Source organism: Salvelinus namaycush, chromosome 28, assembly GCF_016432855.1.
Source record: "Salvelinus namaycush isolate Seneca chromosome 28, SaNama_1.0, whole genome shotgun sequence".
Taxonomy (NCBI): domain Eukaryota; kingdom Metazoa; phylum Chordata; class Actinopteri; order Salmoniformes; family Salmonidae; genus Salvelinus; species Salvelinus namaycush.
The window spans coordinates 46,194,243-46,217,313 of record NC_052334.1 but is presented as its reverse complement, the minus strand read 5'-3'; the positions used below and the strand labels follow the sequence as shown (position 1 = coordinate 46,217,313).

Genomic DNA, 23,071 nt, shown 5'->3' with positions numbered 1-23,071 from the left:
ACTCTGGGTCCACTTACAGTGGGGCAAAAAAGTATTTAGTCAGCCACCAATTGTGCAATTTCTCCCACTTAAAAAGATGAGAGAGGCCTGTAATTTTCATTATAGGTACACTTCAACTATGACAGACAAAATGAGAGAAAAAATTCCAGAAAATCACATTGTAGGATTTTTTATGAATTTATTTGCAAATTATGGTGGAAAATAATGCTGAAAGACCCAGCCACGTTTCATCTTCAATGCCCTTGCTGATGGTAGGCTTTGTTACTTTGGTCCCCCCGTGTGGTTCTGGGATTTTTGCTCACCGTTCTTGTGATCATTTTGACCCCACGGGGTGAGATCTTGCGTGGAGCCCCAGATCGAGGGTGATTATCAGTGGTCTTGTATGTCTTCCATTTCCTAATAATTGCTCCCACAGTTGATTTCTTCAAACCAAGCTGCTTACCTATTGCAGATTCAGTCTTCCCAGCCTGGTGCAGGTCTACAATTTTGTTTCTGGTGTCCTTTGACAGCTCTTTGGTCTTGGCCATAGTGGAGTTTGGAGTGTGACTGTTTGAGGTTGTGGACAGGTGTCTTTTATACTGATAAAACAAGTTCAAACAGGTGCCATTAATACAGGTAACGAGTGGAGGACAGAGGAGCCTCTTAAAGAAGAAGTTACAGGTCTGTGAGAGCCAGAAATCTTGCTTGTTTGTAGGTGACCAAATACTTATTTTCCACCATAATTTGCAAATAAATTCATTAAAAATCCTACAATGTGATTTTCTGGATTTTTTTTTCTCATTTTGTCTGTCATAGTTGAAGTGTACCTATGATGAAAATACATATACAGGCCTCTCTCATCTTTGTAAGTGGGAGAACTTGCACAATTGGTGGCTGACTAAATCATTTTTTTGCCCCACTGTACGTTGGGCTTTAATAGTCATTTTTCACAGATGCATGCACTGTACAAAAGAGACTAACTCTTTGTGGACCTTTTCTGAGAGTGGGGGCTGGACGGTGGAAATCCAGCCTCCCTTAGCATCCTGCTTGGAGTAAACTGGCAGGTATACCCTCAGCAATGACGAGAACATCATCAATGAAATAAATGGCAGGCACACTTTAGCTATCGTAATACAACCGGACTGCGAAACACGTTGAATATCTTGAGAGGGGCCATTCAGTATTTCAGTGCTTTTGAAGGCGTTCGGTAGGAGGAAAATTACCTGACTCTGGTTTATAACTTATTTAGCAGTCGTGGTGGCGGGCGGGTAGGTAGAGCCGGGCTCGGAGTGAGCTGGGCTTGCTGACCATGCAACTCACCCATTTTATTAATTTACACATATCTCCACTTGGTCTGTTTCTCCATGAGGCAAACGGAATAGGCAGTTGAAATACAGTATATTTGGGGGGGGGGGGGGGGGGGGACAGTCCAGTTATACTGCATAGATTCCATTATATAATGGGAGTCCTGGGCAGGTGGCAGCACTGGTGTTTGCCTCAGCAGAAAAAGGCCTGATCAATGGCCTTCTCTGGCTGTCAGTCTGGCCTAATTGATGAGTGGGCCGCTATCGAAGAAACTGTCCTCATTAAAAGCAGGTGGAGGATCGTGCAAGTGCTCTCTGTGGTTATGGTATGTTTTTGTGGTGTTAATGTTACAAAGAAAAAGTCAATGCTCTTTCTGAACTGTATTTCTCTCACTCTATCTGGGATCTACTGGAAGGTTTTAGGGTTTAGGTGGTTGGGGCATTTCCTGACAAATTGGGTTGTATCAATGACAATACGGATTGAATTTGGTTTGATTGGAATTGACCATGGCTGCATATCTGCACAATGCTCTATTGTTGTATGGCATCTGAGTAATCAGAGCTAGAAAGAATTGAATACGTTTCCAGGATTTTATACGATCTACTTGCTCGAATTGTGGGAAGATCTAGGTAGGCGAATTCTTAATTAAAGGATACACAATTCCAACTGAGGTTCCATCTGTGAAGCCTGGATTCTAGTAAGGTCATATCCAAGGAAACAAACCATTTTTTTTGTCACTGAAAGATTGAGGTCAGCGTTAGCGCTTAAGTGGCTCGATCTTAGACAATTTTTGTAGGCCATTTGTTTTCTCGTTTTCATTGAAGTAGCCCTTTTTAAATCGCTTGTTAGAGTATGAAGTCTATGACTCTCAGATGAAAGCTACGCCTGTACACTAAATGCATGTACCACCAAGGGAAATGGCATGTCCCTTACTGTGTAGCATCAAACATAGTGCAGCGTTAGACTTCTCCCTCGAAAGCATTTTTTTTAAAGTTACTTTCTAGAGTTAGCTCAAGTGTCAGGATTAACAGCCCTGTTGAGATGAACAAATTGAAATGAAATTAAACCCAGGACTTGACGGAACTCAGCTCTCTGCCTTGCAAGTTACTTTCCTAGACTATCTGTGTGAAGATCGGTCTAACCTCGTCTAACACACCGTCTCGTAAGTAGTAATATAAAAGCTCTGTTGATAATGGCTGTATGCATGCGAGGGATTCCCAATCACCACACCTCAAAGACTTTATGCGCTCATCGAAGGAGATTCCAGCCATTCCGACTCAATTACTCTATCGATTAAGTTGCAAATTCGCCAACAAGAGGTGAGCCAAGCTGACTCCTTGCATGCCGTGATCTGCCTGAGCTACCACTGCATTTTTACCAGGGGCAGAGCGAGGGTATTATTTATACAGCCTTCCCCTAATGTTGCCACTTGGCTGCCCTCCGAACCCCCTTCGCCTTCGCAATAGGAACTTGTTACATTTGCTGCCCTGTATGTAAATCAGCATGTTAATCAGATTTTCATCAAATTTGTTCCAAAATAATTGATTGGCTCGCAATGCATCCTATTTCCATTCATGACTTGCAAGTGAGGGCTGTTGGTGAGAGTGGTGCTATAGCGAGGGGCAGTTGGTCGATGGCTGGCCAAGGACCCTAGAGTGAAGATGGAGAACCAGTGGACACTCTGGCGGGCAGATGGGGCTATTCTGTAGAAGTTCTCTAGGGAGAGGAGAAAAGGATTGGAGAGGCAAGGGAATGACAGGGAGGAGGAAAGGGAAGGAGAGCAGATAAGGAGGAGCACAAAGAGAGGGTGGAGAAGGAGGGAGAGGAGAGGGAAGGTGAGTAGAGGAGAGAAGATGAGAGGAGGAGAGAGGGAAGGGGAGAGGAGAGCAGAATAGAGCATGGGGAAAGGAGAGGATGGCAGGGGAGAAAGGGAGAGGGGAGGAGAAGGAGGGAGAGGAGAGGGAAGGTGAGTAGAGGAGAGAAGATGGGAAGGGGAGAGGAGGAGAGAGGGAGAAGGGAGGAGAAGAAGAGTAGAGGAGGGGAGAGGACAGCAGAGCAGAGAGCATCTGAAGCAGCGTGCCGATCTCTCTGAATGGTAATCCCCAGTCCCACAGTGCTTTCGTTCCTGCCACGGAAACGCCTGCAGTCTACTCTGTGCTCAGCAGGTATGAGTAAAGGAGAGATGGATGGCAGGGTTACACAACTCATTCAGGGGGAGAGAGAATGCGTGTGACACAGGGACTGGCAGACAGGGCTTTTAAAAGGAGAATTCACAACATAGGTCGTGGATGTCTTTATCTGCAATGAAAACCACCATCATATGAGTGATGATTGATTTGATTTGAGACAATGCTCGCTAGGGTTGAATGGTGGAAACCGGTTACCGAGATTTATCGCCTAAAACCACTCCCCTTTCCAGGGATAAATAACTGCAAGAAACCGGTAAATTATAATAAATTATTTATATGAAGAGCATGAAGTGAAATGGAACTGATAAATTATATGCAATGTCTAAATCTGGTTTCTCTACGGCCTTCTCTCTGCTCTCTGCATGATGAATCATCAACGTTCAGGGTGGGGACAGACAGCCCATCTCAGTATGGAGCACAGTTCACAATGCATGTAGACCTATCATCTCATCACGGTAACTTTTTCTTGCGACAGGTAGACCTACATTTGCTCAAGCATTATAAAGACTGAATGTGCGTCTAATTTACACATCTCCATTTGGCTTTCGGGGGTCACCTTATTTTTTTCATTGTAAAGATTAAAAAAAACATTTTATTGCAGCTGCAGAGTTTTAAAACAGCCTGTCACTCGAATATCGTTGCTTTAAATCAGTCCATGTGCGAGCCCTCTCTCACATTCTTTCTCCCTCCATCAATTCCATTCAAATTCTATCCAAAATAGATCATTCTGTTCAAGATTGATATATAGGCCTATAGATAGATAGATGTCCTAGCCCACCTCTTTCAGGTAATACATTCTATGCAGTATTAGCCTTATATTTAGCTAATGTATGATGCACTGTGCATAATAAGCTTCTAACTTGTAGCCTCTGTCTCTTGTGCAAAACTCACGCACCTGTGCTCCGCTGGCCTCGCTCCTTAAAAAATGCTCCTTAGCTCTTGGAGTCCCATGCAGGAAAAACTAGACTAGAATAGCTTGCTGGACATACTTTTTTTAATCATTTCTTATACCAATAGACTATTCAAAGAGGGACGCAATCTCTTGTTTGCTGAATGTTAAATACAGCAGCCTATAGAACTCACGGGTAGTTTGAAAGAAGAGTGAACACGTGATGGTGGTAGGCTAGCAGTTATTTATTCAGAGCCATAACTATTCTATCCAATTCTAGTTCTATATTATTCAAGCATGTCATTAGAATGATGAAGATAAGGATAACAAAACTTACTTCATTTAACTGTTGAAAGCGAGGCAGGAGTAAAGCAACACTAGAGAGAGAAAGCTAATAACATTAGGGGAATTATTATGAAAGGCCCTATTATATTTCAAAATTAAAATCAAATTCGCTAGCCTATACTTGTAACTTTGTAGGCCGCATGTGCTGCACCAGAATCGCATGTTCTCTCCCTGCTTTATCATGGTTTGAACTAGGTACGTAATTCCAGTCCATATAATATAATACAGTAATACAGTAATACAGTCCACACACTCAAAAAGATTAGCCTGCTGGAGCTTTCATTTATTTACCCAAGAGAGCTTCTACTAGGGCCTCCTGAATGGCACAGTGCTCTAAGGCACTGCATCACAGTGCTAGCTGTGCCACTAGAGATCCTTGGCCGAGTCCAGGCTCTGTCGCAGCCGGCCACGACCGGGAGACCCATGGGGCGGCGCACAATTGGCCCAGCGTCGTCCGGATTAGGGGAGAGTTTGGCCGGCAGGGATGTTCTTGTCCCATCGCGCTGTGACGGGCCGGGTGCAATGCACGCTGACACGGTCGCCAGGTGTACGGTGTATCCTCTGACACATTGGTGCAACTGGCTTCTGGGTTAAGCGGGCATTGAGTCAAGAAGCAGTGCCTGGGTTGTGTTTCGGAGGACGCACGGCTCTCGACCGTCGCCTCTCTCCAGAATCCGAATGGGAGTTGCAGCGATGAGACACGACTGTAACTACCAATTGGATACCATAAAATTGGGGAGAAAAAGGGTTAAAAGTTTTAAAAAACAACAACAAAGAGAGCATATACTGTAGCTAGCTACATCTGTGGACTTTTATGTTTTTCTGTCCTGCGTAATGTGTTGTAGCCTATACAGTGTATTCTGAAAGTATTCAGACCCCTTGACTTTTTCCACATTTTGTTCCGTTACAGCCTTATTCTAGAATGGATTTTTTTTTTTATCTCATCAATCTACACACAATACCCCATAATGACAAAGCGAATTTTTGGCAAATGTATTAAAAATAAAAAACAGAAACCTTATTTTCATAAGTATTCGGACCCTTTGCTATGAGACTCTAAATTGAGCTCAGGTGCATCCTGTTTCCATTAATCATCCTTTAGATGTTTCTACAACTTGATTGGAGTACATTCATTGATTGGACATGATTTGAAAAGGCACACACCTGTCTATATAAGGTCCCACAGTTGACAGTGCATGTTAGAACATAAAATGAGTTTGAAGGATTGTGTCGAGGCACAGATCTGGGGAAGGGTACCAAAACATTTCTGCCGCATTGAACGTCCAAAAGAACACAGTGGCCTCCATCATTCTTAAATGGAAGAAGTTTGGAACCACCAAGACTCTTCCTAGAGCTGGCCGCCCGGCCAAACTGAGCCGATGGTCACTCTGACAGAGCTCCAGAGTTCCTCTGTGGAGATGGGAGAACCTTCCAGAAGGACAACCATCTCTGCAGCACTCCACCAATAAGGCCTTTATGGTAGAGTGGCCAGACGGAAGCCGCTCCTCAGTAAGAGGCATAAGACAGCCCGCTTGGAGTTTGCCAAAAGGCACCTAAAGACTCTCAGCTCATGAGAAACAAGATTCTCTGGTTTGTTGAAACCAAGATTGAACGCTTTGGCCTGAATGCCAAGCATCACATCTAGAGGAAACCTGGCACCATACATACGAGGAAGCGTGGTGGTGGCAGCATCATGCTGTGGGGATGTTTTTCAGCAGCAGGGATTGGGAGACTAGTCAGGATTCAGGGAAAGGTGAACGGAGCAAAGTACAGAGAGATCCTGCTCCACAGCACTCAGGACCTCAGACTGGGGCGAAGGTTCCAACAGGACATTGACACTAAGCACACAGCCATGACAACACAGGAGTGGCTTCAGGACAAGTCTCTGAATGTCCTTGAGTGGCCCAGCCAGTGCCCGGACTTGAACCCGATCTAACATATCTGGAGAGACCTGAAAATAGCTGTGCAGCGACGCTCCCCATCCAACCTGACAGAGCTTGAAAGGATCTGCAGAGAAGACTGGGAGAAACTCCCCAAATACAGGTGCGCCAAGCTTGTAGCATCATACCCAAGAAGACTTGAGGCTGTAATCGCTGCCAAAGGTGCTTCAACAAAGCACTGAGTAAAGAGTCTGAATACTTATGTGATATTTCATTTTTTTTTTATGTATACATTTGCAAACATTTCTACAAAACTGCTTTTGCTTTGTCATTATGGGATATTGTGTGTAGATTGATGAGGGGAAAAAAATATCTAATCAACTTTAGAATAAGGCTGCGTAACAAAATATGGAAAAATTTAAGTGGTCTGAATACTTTCCTAATACACTGTATATCATATCTATTGGATAACGGTACAATAATTTGGGCTTTTCTGGGCTTAGTATCATTTTGGTCAAAACACTTGGCCCTAAGCCCTTTATCGAGTGTCCACTTGTTGTTTTCGATAGTGATCACTCAAGTCTGCAAGTGTTTTTGCCAAAATGAGCATTGACATCACACTCGATATCCCAACTGCCACTTATCAATATTCAACCAATTCTAAGTCCATTCGCAGCCATTCTATCCCACAATCTGTCTTGGGGATGACTCACTTGCTATGAAACAATGGCACTGGGGCAGACACAGGTGCATACTCTGACAGTCAGAAAGTTGTGAAAACACTCCTGCACAAAATATTTGTAAGTACTGTATATCGGTCACCAGTGATTTCATCAGCTGATTTAGCTTGTTGTAGCCTGCCTGCTGCTAGCAAGCTTCACTGACATTTTCTTTTTTTGCCATGTTAGTAAAATGACTTGCGTAACATTCAAGCACAAGGTGGATGTCATTACTTACAAAATAAATATTGTTGAATGAAGCTGGCTAATTCACTTCACGACTCCATCTGTAGTCACTTACTATTAACGTAGCCCTACTGTATGAGCGAGTGACTTCACATTCATCATTCTGGCTTGATCCAGTGGTGCAGTGGTTTTCTCAAAGTCAGTGTCTTGGAGGCATTTTATTTTCATCTTGATTAATAGGGACAATATGATGCTTCACACACACTCGCCTGGGCTATTTGTAGGTGCTGGCCACTACGCAACTCTGGAGAGATGGCATATGGACTTACAACAAGCGTAAAACTAACATTTACAAATACATTCACTGTTTGATTGTGAAAAATCATGTTTAAATAATATATGTTGTTTTTGGGAGTGTGGGAACTGCTATTTTTGTATTGGAAGTTTTTCATCCCCTTTGCCTGCGTCCTCTGAGTTGACGTTTTACTTCAATTGTGGCTTTAACATTTGAAGCTGCCTGCTCAAACATTTGAATTCAACTGAAGGCACAAATATTTTCCTGTTGTTTCAAAGTATTAGATACCAAATATATAGTAAATGGAAAAGGGCCTGAGAGACTACTGGTAGATCACTTATTTACATTATAAATTATAAATTGATTATAAATTGGTACATTGGAAATATTTTTGCTAATATTTTTAATGCTTTTATTGTCCTGCAAATATGCATATGAACTCTGAGGTAAATGGGAAAGTGATGTTTATCGAAAACAATATGGTAAAAAAATTGATGAGCCTCTTGTTGTGAAACATGTACCGCTGTCTTTGTGGAAAAGTGTGTGACAGTTACAATGAAGTCGGAAAACAAACAACCTCAAGTAATTTGTTCATTCACTAAAATGCAACCTCTCTCAGAGAATCTGGGACTTGGGCTCTTATTTTTGCGCTCTTATTAGCCGTTCCTAATAAGTTTGTCCTGACCACATAACCTGACCAGGAAAGTCTCTCGGACCTACAATAGTTACAGTGGGAAGAAAAAGTATGTGAACCCTTTAGAACTACCTGGATTTCTGCATAAATTGGTCATAAAATATGATCTGATCTTCATCTAAGTCACAACAATAGACCAACACAATCTACTTAAACTAATAACACACAAACAATTATAATTGTTTTGTCTTTATTGAACACAGCGTGTAAACATTCACAGTGCAGGTTGGAAAAAGTATGTGAACCCTTGTATTTAATTACAGGTTAACCCTCCTTTGGCAGCAATAACCTCAACCAAATGTTTTCTGTAGTTGTGGATCAGACCTGCACAACGGTCAGGAGGAGTTTTGGACCATTCCTCTTTACAAAACTGTTTCAGTTCCACAATATTCTTGGGATGTCTGGTGTGAACTGCTCTCTTGAGGTCATGCCAGAGCATCTCAATTGGGTTGAGGTCAGGACTGACTGGGCCACTCCAGAAGGCGTATTTTCTTCTGTTCAAGCCATTCTGTTGTTGATTTACTTCTGTCTTTTGGGTTGTTGTCCTGTTGCATCACCTAACTTCCGTTGAGCTTCAATTGGCGGACAGATAGCCTTACATTCTCCTGCAAAATGTATAATGATAAACTTGGGAATTAATTTTTCCGTCGATGATAGCAAGCTGATAGCAAGCAGCAAAGCAGCCCCAAACCATGATGCTCCCTCCACCATAGTTTACAGTTGGGATGAGGTTTTGATGTTGGTGTGCTGTGCCTTTTTTTCTCCACACATAATGTTGTGTGTTCCTTCCAAACAACACAACTTTAGTTTAATCTGTCCACAGAATATTTTGCCAGTATCGCTGTGGAACATCAAGGTGCTCTTTTGCGAACTTCAGACATGCAGCAATGTTTTTTTTGGATAGCAGTGGCTTCTTCCATGGTGTCCTCCCATGAACACCATTCTTGTTTAGTGTTTTTCATATTGTAGACTCGTCAACAGAGATGTTAGCATCTTCCAGAGATTTCGGTAAGTCTTTAGCTGACACTCTAGGATTCTGCGCTGTGCTCTTGCAGTCATCTTTGCAGGACGGCCACTCCAAGGAAGAGTAGAAATTTCTCAATTTTTATAGACAATTTGTCTTACCATGGACTGACTTTTAGAGATACTTTTGTAACCCATTCCAGCTTTATGCAAGGCAACAATTCTTTAATCTTAGGTCTTCTGAGATCTCTTTTGTTCGAGGCATGGTTCACATCAGGCAATGTTTCCTGTGAATAGCAAACTCACATTTTGTGAGTGTTTTTTATGGGGCAGGGCAGCTCTAACCAAAATCTCCAATCTCGTCTCATTGAGTCGACTCCAAGTTAGTTGACTCCTGACACCAATTAGCTTTTGAAGATGTCATTAGCCTAGGGGTTCACATACTTTTTCCAACCTACACTGTGAATGTTTAAATTATGTATTCAATATAGAAAAATACAATAATTTGTGTTATTAGTTTAAGCACACTGATGTGATAAAATGTGATCTGATCACATTATATGTAAAATGTATGCATAAATCCAGGTAATTAAAAAAGGGTTCACATACATTTTCTTGCCACTGTATAGTATACAATGACTTATACCCAGTGTTTTTTCTTGGTCTCTAAAGGGAGACGTGACTTCGGATTCCAGTTCTGACACCAATATTCTCCTAGCTAGCTTTGGTGAGCTAGCTTTCGTTCAGGCGTCTTTATTGAAAACTGACACCCTTTGTGCTCCCAGGTGGCAGCCATAATTATAAATACAAGCAGTACAGTAAGGTTGCTTATTTATAGGACAAACACGGAACCAAAATTCTTAGCATCAGTGCTGATGTAGCCTAATACTCTTTCTCTCCGTAGGGCTAAAGAAGGGGCGCTTCTGGATCACGCCTGACCCGTACCACAACGACGACAACATCCAAATCGGCCGCGAGGTCAAGATCTCCTGCCAGGTAGAGGCAACGCCCTCTGAGGAGCTTCTGTTCAGTTGGCTGAAGAATGGCCGGCCGCTGCGCAGTTCGGAGCGCATGGTCATCACCCACACCGACCCCGACGTCCAGCCCGGCACTACCAACCTGGACATCATTGACCTCAAGTTCACAGACTTTGGCACGTACACCTGCGTGGCGGCGCTGAAGAACGGCGGCATCCCTGAAGTCAGCATCGACGTCAATATCTCTTCGACTACAGGTGAGCAATGGACTGTACTGTACTGTTGTCCTTCTAGTCGTTTAATAGGTTTGTGGCACAGTTGACTAAAGTAGCATATTGTAGGGCTCATCATTACAGGACGACATAGGTTACAGCAGGGCTCTCTAACCCTGTTCCTGGAGAGCTACCCTTCTGTAGGTTTTCGCTCTAACCCCAGTTGTATTTAACCTGATTCAGCTTATCTGCCCGCTAATTATTAGAATCATGTGTTCTAGATTAGAGTTGGAGCAAAAACCTACAGGACAGTAGCTCTCCAGGAACAAGTTTGGAGAGCCCTGGGTTACAGGGATATGGAAAGTCATCAAGCTCTTTCAGTGTTTATGAAGGATGAGATGATGGGACAGCCCCTCCACACCCCTACCTACCCCTCTTAGTAGGCAATACACAAAGTACATACAAAGTATGTGTACTTTGATAGGAAGGACACGCCATGACTGAACGATGGGCAGACGAGGCAAAAACACAGACTTCCATTCATATACAGTCCATAATCCTTATGTGTTGGGTTTTAAAGCATGATGAGTTTACAGTAATGTCCAGATTCTAATGTGAGTGTTTTCGGGCCAGATTGTTGGGATCTGTCCATTCAATCAGGCCTAAATCTGTCGCTAATATGCACATTCCTACTTCCAAACCTAATGATTATTTACAGCCTGCTAGTGTAGGGTCACCTGTGTTATTTTCTCCTAATTAGCTACTCCCTCTGTAATTTTTCTTTAGTTTTTTGGCGTACGAACTGATGCAAAAGATCTTTAGGTGTTTTTTCTTAAAAACAATTGATAATGAGTTAGTAATGCCGGAGCGGAACATCAAATGTTTGATGATAAGCCCGGACATTATTATTCCTGTTGTGGGCGGGAGGATTGGTAAATTGGCAATGAAGCGGAAGGAGAACTTAAAAACATCAAGGAGCTGACCATTAGGATCATTGAAGTCCATTAAAACTACTTTTGTGAGTAGCTACAACGCATAAACCCAGAAATAGATGGGTCTATTTGTGCGGGAGCCTTTGTAGGACATGCTAATGTGCATCAACCTGGAATACACACACACACACACACACACACACACACACATGCTTCCCTCTCTGGCACAGGTCTCCTGCAACTACTTACGTAAGTCTCAGGTGGTGTGTGTTCTTTCCTTCCCTCTTATCTAGCTGTCTTGATCGGTTCGTCAGATTCACATTTTTAAGACCTGCATTTGCCTTTGTTGTCACCTCCAGTATATTAACCAATGGAGCAGAGAAGAAGCCTCCAACATGCATTACTAAAATCCATTTGGGCTAAGCAAAGTAAAGCCTATCCAGAATGATTGGCCTGGGTTGGAATGATAGTATATGCCTTTGGCAGAGAACCCCCGTAGGGGAGCAGAGCTGAAAGCTCAGGGGGAGATGGCTACCCCTCAAACGCGCCAAATAAATGAGACCTGTCTGTTCATTCGTTGCCTCTCTGTTCTGTGTTCCCTTCCCTTACTCTATTACATATTTGGCGCTATTTTGTATTCATAGCTTTTTATTTCAGTGTGGCAGCGGCGGATTGGGATTGCAGTAGCAGGGGATGAAGGATGAATTGAAACAAGGATACCACAGTCATAGCGCTGCTGGAGAGGGGGGAGGATGATGGGGTTGTTCAGAGGGTTGGATGGTCAGAATGCACAGGGCAAAAAATCGAAGGGCTTCCTGCGTCCCACTGAGTGATTTGTGATATACTGTCTACCAACCCCTTATCCTGGCTGAAGAACTATAGGGTGTGCAGGCTTTTGTTCTTGCCCACCTGATTCAGCTTTTCAAGGTCTAGGTGATTTGTTGATTAGTTAAATAAAGTGTTAGTGGTGGGTTGGGATAAAACGTGGCTCTACCCCAGTAACTTTGCGTAAAGTAACATTGCGTAAACGGGAACTTAAAATAGCATCACATAAAGGAACATTACGCAAAGTGACATCACATAAGGTAACATCACATAAGGTAACATGTAAAGCAATGTAACGCAACGAAACATCACAAAGTAGCACCACGTAAAGTTAAGTGACGTTACGTTTTTTTCTCCATCTCTCCCAGTCCCTCCGGAGCTGACGGTGCCGCGAGGCAAGTCCCCCATGGTGGTCCAGGAGGGTGACACAGTGGACCTGCAGTGCCTGGTGTCGGGGAAGCCCAAGCCCATCATCCTCTGGTCGAGGGCTGACAAGGAGGTGCCTATGCCCGATGGCAGCCTTCAGACAGAAAGCTACGATGGTGTGCTACGCATAGTCAATGTCTCGCGGGAGATGACTGGAACCTACCGTTGCGCCACCAGCCAGTACAACGGCTTCAACGTGAAGCCCCGGGAAGCACTGGTGGAGGTCACCGTGCAATGTGAGTATTCTGGATATACTTTTACAGTACACTTCTGATAAATGCAATGGGTTTGAACCACGGTGGGTTACGTTGGTTCCATGAGCTGGATAGGTCTCTGTAAGGAGGAGGTCTGGAGAGGTGGGTGAACCGTGCAAAATTCAAAATGATATATTTGAATTGTGACTTACAATCTGATTGGCACTTCGACTGTACACTGAGTCGACTGTACACTGGAATGCACATACGTTTTAAGGGGTTTAAGTTAGATGTGTGGGAATTTCTTATGTTGCTATCGGTATTATATTTTGTTCGCTACATCATACCTCATCAATTCAATACATCATTCATTTCAATTAGTAACAGCACATAACCTTGGTGCGTTACGCATTTCGCAAATCATCTCGCCTAATCATTAAAATGTCTGGATTCAATTTCCCCAGGTTGAAAGGTTAACGTAACATAATCAATTCCCTATGTACGTTTCAACATTTCAACACGACTTTAACTCAGTCACGCCGAAAACGTGACTGGAAAGGGTCATATCTCAGTGTTAATGACCATTAGCAGCCTACACTTAAGAGAAACGAGAGGCATTTTATAATTGCATAATCCAAAACGTTTATTGACCTTGTACATACATGCGTACGAGGAAATTATCTGGTGACATGATGGAGGAAGACACTATTAGAGGTCATAGAGCTTTGATGGATGCATACCAAATGGAACCCAATTCCCAATGTAGTGCACTACTCTGGTCAAAAGTAGTGCACTACATAGGGTGAGAAACATCCAGTCTAATTTATAGCGTCTGTGTTAGGAAGATGGTTTATAGAAATGCAGAGCTGCTCATCGCTCGGATCACCGCTTCTAACTTACTAGTGTCAAGCCTCTGAAAAATCTGTGATCTGTGACCTTATATCCCTCCCACCACCACGCAAAAATACATGGACCGTGAGGTGGGTGAGGAATGATGAGCCGTAGGAAGTGTGTGTGTGTGCGTGTGCATGTGCGTGCGTTCAAGGATTCATGAAGGTCTGTGTGTTTTGAGCGTGCCTGTGTGCATTCATGGATTAATGCGGTAGTGTGTGTGTGTGTGTGTGTGTCTGTCACTAGGCCACACACACTATTTCACAGAAGCTCTCACTGAGTCACTGGAGTGAGAGCACCCCAGGCAGCCTGGCCTCAGAGTTGTCCTTAGTGTGGCCCCAGCAGGACCGTTTGAGGTTTGTGGACTGTGCAGAAACAGGCGAGAAGGAGGCTAGGGGAATGGGGGGCTGAAGAGGAAGGAGGGCTGTGCCCAGAGAGCCGGGCATAGTGAGACCTAGCCATGTACAATCAGAACTACAACAATAGGGCTCTGGTCAAAATTAGTGCACTATATAGGGAATAGGGTGCCATTTGGAACATAGCCTGCCTAGCTGTAGCATTGGGATGCAGATGCCACTCCTCCTCCCCCTCTCCCTACCACCCCTCTCTCTCTTCCCGTCCTGCTCTTTCTGGATGAGTGCACTAAACAGTGTATTGACACAGATAAGGAGGTGTAGGACATGACAGTTGTCTGTTACTGTACGCAGTGCTATGCACACCTAGGAATTGCAGAAACAGGAGTGGCAAACAACAGTAACAACCGGGGCCGTGGGATTTCCTTTGACTCATGGTGTTGGTGTAAATATGACAGGGTAAATGCTGGTTATATGCTTGATTAAAATTAAAATGGGCAATCTGCAATTGCTACATACATTTTTACTTTTAAATCAATTTTATATATGTACATTTAAGTCGGAAGTTCACATACACTTAGGTTGGAGTCATTAAAACTCGTTTTTTCAACCACTCCACAAATTTCTTGTTAACAAACTATAGATTTGGCAAGTCAGTTAGGACATCAACTTTGTGCATGACACAAGTAATTTTTCCGACAATTGTTTACAGACAGATTATTTCACTTATAATTCACTGTATCACAATTCCAGGGGGTCAGAAGTTTACGTACACTAAGTTGACTGTGCCTTTAAACAGCTTGGAAAATTCCAGAAAATGATGTCATGGCTTTAGAAGCTTCTGATAGGCTCATCTTTTAATTGTTTTTTTTAACCTTTATTTAACTAGGCTAGTCAGTTAAGAACACATTTTCAACGACGGCCTAGGAACAGTGGGTTAACTGCCTTGATCAGGGGCAGAACGACAGATGTTTACCTTGTCAGCAAGGGGATTCAATCTTGCAACCTTTCGGTTACTAGTCCAATGCTCTAGGCTTCCTGCTGCCCCAAATGACATCATTTGAGTCAGAGGTGTACCTGTGGATGTATTTCAAGGCCTACCTTCAAACTCAGTGCCACTTTGCTTGACATCATGGGAACATCAAAAGAAATCAGCCAAGTACTCAGAAAAGAAATTGTAGACCTCCACAAGTCTGGTTCATCCTTGGGAGCAATTTCCAAATGCCTGAAGGTACCACGTTCATCTGTACAAACAATAGTACGCAAGTACAAACACCATGGGACCACGCAGCCGTCATACCGCTCAGGAAGGAGACGCGTTCTGTGAACGTACTTTGGTGCAAAAAGTGCAAATCAATCCCAGAACAACAGCAAAGGACCTTGTGAAGATGCTGGAGGAAACAGGTACAAAAGTATCTGTATCCACAGTAAAACGAGTCCTATATCGACATAACCTGATTGGCCGCTCAGCAAGGAAGAAGCCACTGCTCCAAAACCCCCATAAAAAAGCCAGACTACGGTTTGCAACTGCACATGGGGACAAAGATTGTACTTTTTGGAGAAATGTCCTCTGGTCTGTTGAAACAAAAATATAACTGTTTGGCCATAATGACCATCGTTATGTTTGGAGGAAAAAGGGGGAGGCTTGCAAGCCAAAGAACAGCATCCAAACCGTGAAGTACGGGGGTGGCAGCATCATGTTGTGGGGGTGCTTTGCTGCAGGAGTGACTGGTGCACTTCACAAAATAGATGGCATCATGAGGACGGAAAATTATGTGGATATTGTGGCAGACCAGGGGGTTGGGTCAAAATGTTTACACAGATCAGACACAGACAGAGTAGGATTAGCTCAGTTTCAAAGGTGTTTATTAAAATAATAGTCCAAAAGAAAATAATAAGTCTCCCCCAAGAGACCCTCTCCGGGATATCGTCTTCTGGTGTCCGGGTCTTGCTGTATCCTGTGGGGATCAAAAACTGAACTCCCTCCTGTTACCTCTGGTACCGTCCCCAACTATACGGGAGTCCTTTCCTCCCCAGGTCATTCCCCTGTGTGCTGCCCTTCTGGCAGCTTTATGGGACTTGTACAGCTGGTGAGCAATCAGCCCTTGATTAGTCACCAATCCCTAATCAGGCCCAATTAGTCCTGGCCGGAGAGCCCGTCGAGACCTGGCACGTCGAGCAGATGGAGCCATCGCCTCGTGATGTATACTCCGTCTGTCACCAGGCCTCGTCGAGTCTCCCCCTGGTGGCTGACCTGCTGTACCCCCCTTAGCTCTGTCGGGGAGGGGACTGTCATCAGTGCGACATATGTCTCCCTTCTCGATAGGGCATCCGTGTTTCCATGCTTCGCCCCTGACCTGTGCACAACAGAAAAAGAGAAGCGTTGAAGGGACAAGAACCACCTGCTGACCCGATCGTTTGAGTCTCTTTCCCTGGCCATCCAGACCAGGGGAGCATGGTCCGTGACCAGGGTGAAAGTGGGTACCTAACAGGTAATACTTGAGTGTCTAGCGCCCACTCCCGCTAGACACTCTTTCTCAACAATAGAGTATTTTTTCTCTCTGGGTATCAGTTTTCAGCTGATGTACATGATGGGGTGCTCCTCCCCATCGTGTATCTGGGACCGAACGGCCCCTAGTCCCGTGTCACATGCATCCGTCTGGACCAACATCGGCACCTGGAAATCGGGTGTTACGAGAATCGGATGGGAGCACAGCGCTTCCTTCAGGCGGCTGAACGCCGCTTCTGTCTCGTCCGTCCATTTCACTGTTTTCGGGTGGCGGGCCCTAGTTAGATCGTTAAGGGGGGAAGCTATAGCCGCAAAGTTGGGGATAAACCGGCTATAGTATCCTGCCAGTCCCAGGAAGGACTTGACCTGGGTCTTGGTGCGTGGAACAGGCCAGTCACGTACCACGTGAACCTTCCTCTCCTGGGGCTTTCAAATACCCCAGGTACTCCACCACCTCAAACCCTAGTTTGCATTTCTTGGGGTTCGCGATCAACCCGGGCTTGTCTGAGCGCGTCCAGCACTGCCTGGAGGCCCGTCAGGTGCTCTTCCCAACCTTGACTGCGGATGATGATGATATCATCCAAATATGCCGCTGCGTACTGCTGATGTGGTCGAAGTACTTTGTTCATCAGTCGCTGGAATGTGGCGGGGCTCCGTGCAGAATGAACGGGATCACTCGGTACTGATACAATCCGTCTGGTGTCAAAAACACCGTATTCTCCCGGTAGGAGGCTGCCAACGGTACCTGCCAATATCCTTTGGTCAGGTCAAGGGTGCTGATGTACTGGGCCTTTCCCAATCAGTCGATGAGCTCGTCCACCCTCGGCATGGGGTAGGCGTCAAACAAGCTTATGTCGTTCACACCCCGGAACTCATTACAGAAGCGCAGGCTACCGTCCGGTTTGGGCACCAACACGATGGGGCTGCACCATGCACTGTGAGACTCTTCAACGACCCCCATCCTCAGCATAGCCTCCACTTCCTGTTTCACGGACTTCTTTCGGGCCTCCGGAATCCGATATGGGCTCTTTCGTAGCGTTTCCCTGGGCATGGTACGGATGTGGTGTTCAATGAGGGTCGTGCGGCCCGGCTTCTCGGAGAACACCGCCGTGTTCCGATCGACGAGCTCCCTGAGCTCTTGCTTCTGGGCCGGGTCGAGGTCCTCATTGCTCGGGACCACCACTGATACCGTTGGCGTCCTTGGTCCCGACCATAACACGGCCAAGGCTGTCCTCTTGTGCCATTTCTTCAACAGGTTCACATGGTAAATCTGTTGGGGTTTCCGTCTCCCGGGCTGCCGTACGCGGTAATTGACAGGTCCCAGCTTCTCAATCACCTCGTAGGGCCCGTGCCATGTTGCCAGGAACTTACTTTCGGCCATGGGGATCAAGAACAATGCCCTGTCTCCCACCTGGAATTCTCGGGGCTGGGCTCCCTGATTGTAGACCTGGGCTTGGGTGCGTTGGGCCTTCTCCATATGTTCCTCACAACTGGAAATATGGCTGTCATCCGCACCGCTGCATAAGGGGGTCGGTTGGGCTTCCCACACCTCCTTGGCGAGGTCCAGTTGGCCGCGTGTCCTCCTGCCGTAGAGGAGTTCGAAAGGGGAAAACCCAGTGGAGGACTGGGGTACTTCTCGGATTGAGAACATTAGATGTGGTAGTAGCTGGTCCCAGTTCTTCCCGTCCTGCTCGATGACCTTCCGCAGCATTTGTTTGAGCGTTTTATTCATTTATTTTAGTCCTGGCCGGAGAGCCTGTCGAGACCTGGCACGTCCAGTAGATGGAGCCATCGCCTCGTGATGTATACTCCGTCTGTCACCAATCCTCGGCAAGTCTACCCCTGGTGGCTGACCTGCTGTACACCACAATATATTGATGCTACATCTCAAGACATCAGTCAGGAAGTTAAAGCTTGGTTGAAAATGGGTCAGAAGTTTACATACACTCAATTAGTATTTGGTAGCATTGCTTTCAAATTGTTTAACTTGGGTCAAACCTTTTGGGTAGCCTTCCACAAGCTTCACAATAAGTTGGGTGAATTTTGGCCCATTCCTCCTGACAGAGCTGGTGTAACTGAGTCAGGTTTGTAGGCCTCGTTGCGTGCTTTTTCAGTTCTGCCCACAAATTATCTATAGGATTGAGATCAGGGCTTTGTGATGGCCACTCCAATACCTTGAATTTGTTGTCCTTAGGCCATTTTGCCACAACTTTGGAAGTATGCTTGGGGTCATTGTCCATTTGGAAGACCCATTTGCGACCAAGCTTTAACTTCCTGACTGATGTCTTGAGATGTTTTCTTTTTATATATATAATTATTTACTACAAAAAAACACAAGGAAGGGGTAACATTAAAGTATTAGAACATGAAGGACAAACAATACAGCATCAAGACACTATCAAACATGTATCAGTCTTTCCGCAACAGAGCCATCCTTATGTGTGAGGGTGCGTGTGCATGATAGTGATATAAAATATGTCATAGTTTCCTTTTTCATGATCACAATCTTGTGAAGCCCGAACCCTCCAAGATCCCCCCCCCACAGTTCCCCAATAGCTGTCCCTCAACCATCCGAGACACCTCTCACAGCCCCCCCCCCCCCTCCGGAAGAAAAAATAATAAATAGTATTAATTCCATTCCCCACCCCCAAGAACCCCCCAATGCACCAACAATGCCAACAATGCAATGCCTACTTTATATGTTTGTGTGCATGTCTGGCACTATTACATGTATGTGTGTGTTCTTGTATGTGTTTATTTAAATGAGTGTGTGTGTATATGCATGTGTACAAACACCTGCACGGCATCAGCCTCAGGCAAACCGGCATTAGTTGTAAAAACACTGCCACTTAGTGTCATTCAAATGTACATTTATTATGTTTTATTTTGACTTTTTTTCCCTTTATCTTTTGACCATCATTCTCTCTCTTACACAGCAACTCCATTCGAACTTGTCTCCAATTCCAATTCCATCCAATATACCAACCCTCAGCTTCCCTCAGCCCATCCCATCTGTCTCTGCTGGCCACCCACTTCGTGTTTCTACGCAACACATATCTTTCAACTATGCTATGATGTTTAACGTACAATTTCAATCTATCTAATCGAATAGAATCTATAGATTGCGTGTTGAAGATAAATACTTTTACTAAGAGTATTAGTAATTGACTGACCCGGTCTCTCCAGATCTTCTAGCAGTACTATTTCTAGGGTCAATTTTAGATCAATGCTATGCATTTTCAGCCATTCCTGAACCTGAGACCAGAAACAGGCAATACCAAAATAAATGGTCTATTGATTCTGTATCCTCACAACAAAATCTGCAGAGCTTCGATGATTTTATGCCCCAAATATTCAACATTTTGTTGGTTGCAAGAATTCTATATAATAATTTTAGCTGAAAAGCACGAAGTTTTGAATCTTGCGTTGTTTTATATATCAACTCATACACCCTGTACCATGGAATTGGTACATCAAAAATCTCTTCCCAACTATTTTGCTATCTGTATGGCACAGTTGTCAACATCCTGGTCCTCAAATGAAACTGGTATACTTTCCTATTTATGCTATTTTTATTCCTCTGCAAGTTTTGATCCTTTATATTGGGCAGACAGACCAGTTCCCTACCTCCTCCCGCTGCCACCCGCCTCCTCCATTTTTGGGGCAATGCTGTAATCAATTGGTTGTACTCTTGGATTGAGCAGACCTTCCCGTACAATTCTGATAACTCCATGAAGGACATAACTCTACCATTACAATTTACAATATAATTTAAGAACAAAATACCCATTTCAAACATCTTTCCCATAAATACAGGTATTTTATCAACCAGCACATTTGAGTTCAGCCATAATATTTGTTGTAACATTTGTTCTATCTTTTCAGGGGGGTGAAATTGAAATTGTAACCAGCTCTCCAATGCTTGTTTGAAAAAGACAGATACTCTGAAAAGGGTATCATGTTCAATTAATCGAAAATGAGACATGGCAATCTGCACAAAGGCAAAAAGGCCATTTTTGAACAATGGATGAGCTTTTCTTATTAATCTACTTGAGAACCATTTAGGGTTCAAATAAAACTTTTGAATGAGTGAAGCTTTTATATTTAATAACCTCAACCCACCCAATTCATATTCATTATATAGATAGGCTCGTTTTTATTTTGTCTGGTTTACCGTCCCAGATAAAGCAAGATATTTTTTGCTCATATGATTTGAAAAACGAATCATCAGGAGTAGGCAGCACCATAAGTAAGTGAGTAAACTAAGATATGACTAAGGAGTTAATCAGGGCAATTTTTCCATAAATAGACAGGTATTTACCTCTCCATGGTTGCAGGATCTAGTCTATTTTTACAAGTTTTCTATTGAAATTCATTGTGGAGTGCTTATTTATATCTTTTGTGATATGAATACCGAGTGTGTCTACTTCACCATCAGCCCATTTTATAGGTAACCTGCAAGGTAATGTAAAAGTTGTATTTTTTAAGGATCCAATACGTAATATTGTACACTTATCATAATTAGGTTTTAGTCCAGAGAGTACAGAAAAGTTATCTAGATCTTTAATGAGACATTGCGGGGATCTAGCTTGCGGACTTAACATAAAACTTGAGTCATCGGCATACATGGACACCTTTGTTTTTAAGCATTGGATTTCTAATGCTCTAATGTTGTTATTGGATCTGATTTTAATAGCTAGCATTTCGATGGCCATAACGAGTAGTTATGGTGACAGCGGACACCCTTGTTTAACTCCTCTTGACAATTCAAAACTCTCTGAGAAGTAGCCGTTATTTACTATTTTACACCTGGGGTTGCTATACATTATTTTGACCCATTTTATAAGAGAATTACCGAAATTAAAATCCAGGCATTTATAAATAAAATCCAGTCTTACTTTATCAAATGCCTTTTCAAAATCCGCTATAAATACCATTCCTGGCTTCTTATATGTTTCATGATGTTCTATTATTTCTATTAGTTGTCGTATATTATCTCCAATGTATCGTCCATGTAAAAAACATGTCTGATCAGGATGAACAATACCTGGTAAAAACCCTTTTAATTCTGAGTGCTATGCATTTTGCTAGTATTTTTGCATCACAACATTGAAGTGTAAGAGGCCTCCAGTTTTTTAGATAGAGCGGGTCTTTATATTTGCCATCTGGATCTTGTTTTAATAATAGAGAAATCAGACCTTCCTGCTGAGTACCTGACAGACTACCATTTCTATAGGAGTAGTTAAAACAATCTAACAATGGAGCTTTTAGTATATCAAAAAATACTTGATATATCTATTACCGGTATGCCATCAAGCCCTGGGGTTTTTCCAGACTGAAAGGATTTAATAGCCTCAAAAAGTTATTCCTCTGTAATTTGGCCTGCACACTGATCTTTCTGTACATTTGTTAATTTTCCATTTTTTATCATATTTGGAAAGAATTCCTTACCGTAATCTTCATTCAGTGGGAGAGGATGAGACGGAAAAGAGAACATCTGCCTAAAATAATTAGCTTCCTCTTTTAAAATATATTTCCGAAAACCATAGATGACTCTGTCTTCAGTAACGAGTTTCTGCAAATTATTTTTTGTTAGCGTACCTGTATTGGAAATTCAGGAAGAATTTTGTGCATTTTTCTCCATATTCCATCCAGTTTGCTTTATTTTTGTAATAGATTAGATTAGATCGTTCTTGAATAAGTTCCTCAAGTTCTTTTTGTTTTTCCTCTAACTTATTTTGTATCTCTGTAGTATCGTTTTTATTGCTATCTACCTGTACTATTAGTTCATGGATTTCCCTTGTTAGTCTTGTTTCTTTAGCCAGAAACTGCTTTTTTATTATTGATGAATATTGAATTGAATGACCTCTGAAGGTACATTTAAAGGTATCCCAAACAATAAGGGGATTTGTGGAACCTATATTATACTGGAAAAATTCAGTTATAAATTATTTTGTCTTAGTTAAAAATAAGTTGTCCTCCGGTAAACTTTGATTACATTTCCAATATCCCCGTCCACGTGGAAAATCTATAAGAGTTATGTTGTCAAAGGGTGTCTAGAGGCGAAGTCAGGTGCAGGAGAGCAGAGTAATGATAACAGGCAAACTTTTATTTTTCGTTCCAAAACGAGATCACTACATAAATTAAACGCGCTCAAAACACGGAACATAACAAAAGTAAGGCGCGTAACAACACACCACAATAACATGAAACAATTACACGCAAATACATGATGGGAAACAGAGGGTTAAATACAAGTAGATTGATTGGGGTGTGTATGAAACAGGTGTGTATGAAACAAGACCAAT

The 23,071-nt window shown here is 43.3% G+C and overlaps 1 protein-coding gene across 1 annotated transcript in view; it reads left to right on the top strand.

Annotated features, from left to right (window-relative positions):
- LOC120023376 (MAM domain-containing glycosylphosphatidylinositol anchor protein 2-like) overlaps positions 1–23,071 on the top strand; it is a 179,950-nt gene that overhangs the window by 27,020 nt on the left and 129,859 nt on the right. The window contains exons 7-8 of the mRNA XM_038967380.1: positions 10,349–10,678; positions 12,759–13,052. Coding sequence (XP_038823308.1) covers positions 10,349–10,678; positions 12,759–13,052 — 624 coding nt within the window. The remainder of the gene's footprint in view (positions 1–10,348; positions 10,679–12,758; positions 13,053–23,071) is intronic.